At 53.8% G+C, this 6,910-nt stretch overlaps 2 protein-coding genes across 2 annotated transcripts; both read left to right on the plus strand.

Annotated features, from left to right (window-relative positions):
• The first annotated feature begins 2,524 nt into the window (after positions 1 to 2,524).
• LOC109489342 (40S ribosomal protein S15a-like) lies at positions 2,525 to 3,055 on the plus strand. The gene has a single exon (XM_034655388.1). It carries the CDS (start codon positions 2,660 to 2,662, stop codon positions 3,053 to 3,055), a length of 396 nt encoding a protein of 131 aa, XP_034511279.1. The 5' UTR covers positions 2,525 to 2,659.
• An 800-nt stretch (positions 3,056 to 3,855) lies between these two features.
• Positions 3,856 to 5,079, plus strand: TEX44 (testis expressed 44). The gene has a single exon (XM_002917447.3). The coding sequence runs from the start codon at positions 3,856 to 3,858 to the stop codon at positions 4,885 to 4,887; it is 1,032 nt and encodes a 343-aa protein (XP_002917493.1). The 3' UTR covers positions 4,888 to 5,079.
• The last annotated feature ends 1,831 nt before the right edge of the window (positions 5,080 to 6,910 follow it).

Genomic DNA, 6,910 nt, shown 5'->3' on the forward strand with positions numbered 1-6,910 from the left:
TCCTTGGCACCGATTTTTAAGGTAGGTGAGATTTAACAAGGGTAAGTGTAAAGTGCAACATACAGAATCAAAAGTTGAATTCCAGTAGAAGGGGAGGACAAGGAGCTTGGCTTCAGTGCCTGTGAAGAATGCCTGATGGTCTTAGTGGGCCACAGGCTGTCCGTGAGGCAACATCAAGAACTTACTAACTAGAGGCAGGGCTGGGGGGTAGGGAGGGGGGCAGTGTGCGCTCTGGAGTCTGGCAGATGCCCTTGAACTTGCTATGCATTAGTTTCTCTAAGTCTTCTAAATTCCACTCAATACTTTCCGTTACATCTCATTGGCCGGAAGCTCTTACCGGGCTGCAGGGAAGGCCAGGGAATGTATTCTTCTGGCTGAGCACATAGCCACCCTGAAACAAACTGGGATTCTTATACAAAAGAAGAAGGGCTACTAGGCTGCGCCACTAGCAGTCTTCTCCATGATTCTTTCACAAGGTACAAGTTCGTACCAATTGGTCCCTCCCACCCCAACAAACTTGGGTTTGCCCTGTGACCTCTGACATGGCAGCAGACTCCTCATGGGGAGAAGAAATAATGAGAACTGAGCCTGGTGCGTGGGAGAAGTGACACCAACCCTTACCTACTGATGTGATGCGATTACGGTAGGCCTCTGTCTGCATTATCCAGTGTCCTTACCATGCTAGTCGGCCAATATTTTTAATATCCCACCCTGGATGTAAGAGGGCATTGGAGAGCTCACGTTCTGAAGCCAGACAGAGTTCAAAACCCAGATTCAGGGCTTATTAATAGTGTGACTTTGAATGCATCACTTACTCCCTCTGAGGCTCGGCTTCCCCGTGTGTAAAATGGGTATAATAATAGATGCATACCTACCTAGAGACAACGGAGTAGTTGGAAGGATTAGATGCTTGGCTCCTTCTCCTGCCTGTGGTAAGTGGTCGCTAACTGTTAGCTGAGGACCCCAGGGGAAGCACAGTTATAAGACTGCGCCCTTCCACTCCAGCCCCCTGCTCCACAAAGAGCACCAGTCGGCTTACCTGGGTCTGCACTTGTCCAAAGAATACTCAGGGGTTTACAGCTCTCTTGTTATTCTCTGCCCTTCCAGCCCAGTTGAGCAGGAAGAAGATGGAGATTGTCCATCTTGTGTCACAAGGAGCGCAGGGAGCAGAGCCCGCGATGTGCGGCTGTGCCCGGCTGGCAGCCCCTCAGACACCTCACCCCCGGGTCCCACACTGGCAGCCCCTCAGACGTCAGACACGGATCGGCATTCCCCCCTCACCAGCCCTCAAGGGAGTGGCAGCCCTGATGACATCAAATGTTTGCTTGGCCACACCCTTAGTGTTCTCTTCCAAACACACTTGCTCGAAATGGAAAGATATTCCCCCAAAAAAAGGGGGGGGTGCCTGGGTGGCTCAGTTAGTTAAGCTTCTGACTCTTGGTTTCAGCTCAGGTCCTGATCTCAGGCTCATGAGACTGGGCCCTGCTTGGGGCTCTGCACACTCAGTGCTGAGTCTGCTTGTCCCTCTGCCTCCCCCTCTGCTCCACCCCCGGCTCTCTTGCTCTCTCTCTCAAATAAATACAATTTTTTAAAAAATGGAAAGATATTCCATGCTTATGGATTGGAAGGAGTAATATTGTTAAAATGGGGGTGCCTGGCTGGCTCAGTCAGTAGAGCATGTGACTCTTGATCTTGGGGTCGTGAGTTCAAGCCCCACATGGGGCCTAAAGTTTACTAAAAAATGTCCACAAAATGAAGCATGAGAGACTATGGACTTGAGAAACAAACTGAGGGCTTCAGAGGGGAGGGGGGGTGGGGGAATGGGATAGACCGGTGATGGGTAGTAAGGAGGGCACGTATTGCGTGGTGCACTGGGTGTTATACGCAACTAATGAATCATCGAACTTTACATCAAAAACCAGGGATGTACTGTATGGTGACTAACATAATAGAAAAATATTATTATAAAAAATAATGTCCACAGGGCCCAAAGCAATCTACAGATTCAATGTAATCCTTATCAAAATATCAACAGCGTTTTCCACAGAACTACAGCCAGTAATAGTAAAATGTGAACGGAACCACAGAAGACCCGGACAGCCAGAGCAACCTTGAGAAAGAAGAACAAAGCTGGAGACATCACAATCCCAGGTTTCAAGATATACCACAAAGCTGTAGTCATCAAAACAGTGTGGTTCTGGCAAGAAAACAGACACATAGATCAACGGAACAGAATAGAGATCCCAGAAATAAATCCACGCTTATATGGTCACTTAATCTACAACAAAGGAGGCAACAATATACAAAAGACAGTCTCTTTAAAAAATGGTGCTGGGAAAACTGGAGAGCTACATGCAAAAAAATGAGACCGGACCACTTTTTAACACAATACACAAAAATAAACTCAAAATGGATGTGAAGACCTAAATGTGAGATCCTAAACCATAAAAATCCAAACACACTTTCTCATTCTTTGCAGTATGGAGAGACCGAGATTTTGCCAGATCTTTACATTCTAGTTCCCTTTAGCTTAATAATTCCATCTTTAAGTCATTTCCCTCCTTTCGAATTCTACTATACACAGTCAGAGGAGCCCAGCCACACCTTCAACATTTTGCTTAGAAATTGCTTCAATTTCTGCTCTTTCCGTGCTGCCGTAATGGTGCTCATGAGTGTCCTGGCAGACGCCCTCGAGAACATTAACGATGCTGAAAAGAGAGGCAAACGCCACGTTCTTATTAGGCCATGCTCTGAAGTCATTGTCTGGTTTCTAACTATGATGATGGAGCGTGGTTGCACTGGCAAATTCGAAATCCTTGGTGATCACAGAGCTGGGGAAAGTGTTGTGAACCCCAGGGGCAGGTTAAACAAGTGCGAAGTGATGAGCCCCAGATTTGATGATGTGCAACTCAAAGATCTAGAAAAACGGCAGTATAATCTGCCCCTGTCCCGTCAGTTTGGTTTCACTGCACTGACAACCCTAGCTGACATCATGGACCATGAAGAAGCACGACAAAAACACACAGGAGGGAAACTCCTGGGATTCTTTTTCTAGGGATATAATACATACACTCAAATAAAATGCCTCAACGGAAAAAAAGAAAGAAATTGCTTCAATTTCTTCTGATTTCACTGCTCACAAGTTCTACCTTCCAGAAAACACTAGAACACTACCGCAATTCGGCCAAGTTTTTTGCCACTTTATAACAAGGATCACCTTTCCTCCCGTTTCCAATAATATGTTCCTTAAGGCCCTTAGCCTTCACTTATTTCTACTCACCACTGCTGGGAAACTGACTCGGCAGAAAGACTGGCCAAATCTGGGTCCTGAGTCACCGGTGTGGACAGAGAGGTGCCAGGGCTGGCTCCTTACAAGATTTATGATAAATCGCCATCTGTGCCATGATTCCTGTGGGCACCAGCACCTGCACCTACACACACAGCTTCACTTTTGCCCCAAAACATTTGCCTTTCTCGCCTTATGTACCTGCAAACTCGGCTATAAATTGTCCCGTGGGACGCCTGGGTGTCTCAGTTGGTTAAGCGTCTGCCTTTGGCTCAGGTCACGATCCCAGGGTCCTGGGATCGAAGCCTGCTTCCCCCTCTCCCCCATGCTTGTGCTCTCTCTCTCTCTAGCTATCTCTCTCTAATAAATAAATAAAATCTTTAATTAATAAATAAATTGTCCTGCGGACTCAGCCCAGTGGGGCAGCCAGTGCAGAGGCTCAGGACCCTTGCTGCGTGAGTACCTATGACATCACCAGCTGCCTACTGTCCCCTGTGACCTCACCACCTGAACAAGGTGAGCAGGGCTGTGGCCGCTCCCTCAACCAGCACAAGTGACAGAGGGCCTAGATGACCAGCAGAGCCTCGGGAGAGGCCAGAGCTGCCAGCCTCCCGACACATGGCGACGGCAGATCCGCAGACAGCCAGGCCCCCCTCCCCGCAGACGCCCCGGTGGCTAACGGTGCTGCAGTGTCATCTGAACAGCGGGATGTAGATCAGGCCTCGGTCGAGTCGGCGACCTCCAAACCCACATCAGCATCCGGGGACGAGGACAAGTCTGAAGCATGCGATGGACCAGGGCAAGATTCACGCGTGACGGGATGTCTTCAGACCTCCCAAGCTGACCCCCTGGTGGGGGAGGCATCGCAGAGGGCAGCAACCACGGGCGGAGAAGGAGAATTAGCTCCAGCTTCCCCAGGGGCTCAGGTTCAGTTCCGCAGGAACGGGGACGCTCAGCCCGTCGAGCGCACTGCAGACGTGGATGGTGGGCTTGGCAGTCAGGCCACCAGCACCACTGAAACCGCTGAGGAGGGACCTGAAGGTCCAGAGGCCTTGGACGTTGACACGGACAGGTCTCAGGGAGTGACGGAAGGGGCTTCGGAGGACCGCTCTGGAAACCTGCAGGCTCAGCAGTTCCCTCCGTCCCCAGGAGGCAGTGCCCCACCATCGCCTGGCCCCCAGGAGGTGGCCGGGGAGAGAAGGTCCCTAGACTCCAGGCTTTACGAGGCCGATGAGAACACCTACATGCGCTCCATGACCAGCTTGCTGGGTGGAGGGGAGGGGACCATCAGCTCCCTGGCAGACGTCCTCGTGTGGTCGGAGATCACCACGGGCATGGCCACGGCCTTCCTGGCCTCTGGCCACAGCTCCGTCACTGACCTGCTGCACAGCACTGGCCCCAGCCTGCGCTCCATCTCCAGCATCCTGGGGAGCACCTTCTCCTCTGGGCCAATGGCAGGGACTAGCTCGGCTCTGCGCTCTGTCACCCACATGCTGGAGAGGGTGGAGCAGAGGACCGTAGAGGGCGTCCGCTCGGCCGTGCGCTACCTGACCAGCCACCTTCTCCCCAGCCAGGCCCATGATGGCCCAAATTCTGACTAGACCCCATGGACAGAGCCCCAAAGGACCGGCTCAGCAGCTTCTGAGAGCCGTGGGACCCTCACGCCTGCTCCCTTGCCCACTCCTGCCCTGGCTGGCTCTCCCCAGATGGGGCAATAAAGCACTGGCGAGCCTTTATTTTCTAAGCGCAGAAGGGTGTCCCCTGAGGGCTTCTCAGGTTGTCCCATTGCGGGGGGGGGGCTGGGGGCCGGGGACTCAAGTCCAGAAAGAGAAGAGCCTGGCATGGGGCCGGGCATGGGGGCCTCAAACTTGCAAACATTGACCCTGGCTGGATCTCCAACCAAGCAAGTGGGCTCCTGAGGAAGTGAGACCTGACCCTTCCCCAGGCCCTGCTGGCGTAGCAGGCTGGGGGGGCGCCTGCCGGCGTAGTGGCCTGGGGGGCCCTGCTGGCGTAGTGGGGCTGGGACGTGATTGATGTCACCTGCCCGGCCCCCAGAAGCAGTGCCTTTGCCACCCCTGCCGTGCAGGGGGCTCCCATGAGGAAGTGGGATGCCAGGCCCCAAGGGGACGCAGAGACAGACCAGGTGTGTCTAGCCCTCTTCTCAAGGAGCTGCCACTTTCTGTCGGTGAGACGTGAACTGTCCTCAGCGTGAAAGCAAAACCTTCGGAGGAGGAAGACTGTTCAGATCCCAGTAATCGGGGTCTTCCAGAAGATCAATGGAGTCAGACGGGAAAAGAGAGGAGCAGTGGCGTCCCCCCACAGAGGGGACAGGAACACCTGCTGAGGCAGGCCGGAGGCACGCTTAGCTGGGGAGGGCGGAGGGCAGCTCCACCTGACCTGAGCCCAGAGCAGAGGACAGGTGACGATGATGCCAGGGTAGACCCCAAACGCGTTCCACCAACAATTTTTGAACCAGGTAAATGCCACCGTTTGGCAGGCACGGCCTGAGAGAGACTGCCAAGGTGAAGGAGATCGGAAGGGAGGAAACCAAACTCCAACCAGATCCGCTGAAGGGATTAGCCGAAAAGCCCAATGGCCAAGTGGGTGTGGCTGGACCCGTGCTCAGCCTTGTCCTCAGGGCTCTGTCTGTCTCTCCAGCTCTGCCCTTCCCGCCCCCTTCCTGGCGCCATTCCCAGGCGGCTCAGCCACCTTCCTGGAAAGACAGAGGCCCTTGTTCTCACCAGCTCTGGTAGGTTTGGTCCCCTTGCTGTCTGTCCTGCACCAGTCACTGAGGCTTTGGAAATGGAATACCTCGTTACCTGGCCTGGGCCTCACACCTACCTGGCGGGGGCAGGGCACTAGGGTCAGCCCAGCAGTGGGGGTTCCCACAGGAAGAGCTGCTGGACCAACACCGTTTTTGCGAGTTAAAGCGTTGTACAGAGTGTGGCCTTGGGGGCCGGGCTGCCTGGAATCTTGCTCTCCCTCCCACTAACTGTGTAACTTTCATCTCCCTGTGCCTCAGTTTCCTTATCCGTAAAATGTCAATAATAGCAGTACCTACGGCATCGGGCTGCTCCGAGGGCAACATGAGTTAATGAGTCAAGTTCATAGAACAGTGCCTGGCACGCAGTTGAGAGCTCTGTGTTAGCTGTCACCGTGATTATGACAGAGGCTTCTGTGCAGCAAGGGCTGACTTTCCCTATTTGCTCCAGCCTTCCTCTTTGCTGTGGAATAAACAGTCATGTCGTCAAATACACCCATGAACACATCTTCTCTGTAGGTGGGACCCCCTGCCCCAGGCATCCAGGTGCCAGTGCACCCGGGGAGAAGGTCGGGCCTGCACCCTGGGGGCTGAGGGTGAGAAGAGCACCGAAGTGGGAGCACCCCAGCTCTGGATCAAACGGCCAGAGGGAGAAAGGAAAGGCCCGACTCGGGAACTTGGGGAAAGGCCCCGTTCCCCTGGCAAGAGGGAAGCAGTGGCTGGCACACAGGAGCAGCTGCAGGCGGGAGTCCTGCAGCCCATTGGGCATGTGGGCCTAGTGCGGGCTGAGAACCGAGCAAGGGGAAGACTACTGGGGAGAGACAGTGGGAAGAAGGTGGTGTGTACAGGGTGCGCGGGGGGGG

This window comes from Ailuropoda melanoleuca, chromosome 2 (assembly GCF_002007445.2).
Source record: "Ailuropoda melanoleuca isolate Jingjing chromosome 2, ASM200744v2, whole genome shotgun sequence".
NCBI classification, from domain to species: Eukaryota; Metazoa; Chordata; class Mammalia; order Carnivora; family Ursidae; genus Ailuropoda; species Ailuropoda melanoleuca.

Coding starts and splice junctions, on each gene's coding strand:
- LOC109489342 (XM_034655388.1), top strand. CDS start 2,660: ATGGTGCTCATGAGTGTCCTGGCAGACGCCCTCGAGAACATTAACGAT.
- TEX44 (XM_002917447.3), top strand. CDS start 3,856: ATGACCAGCAGAGCCTCGGGAGAGGCCAGAGCTGCCAGCCTCCCGACA.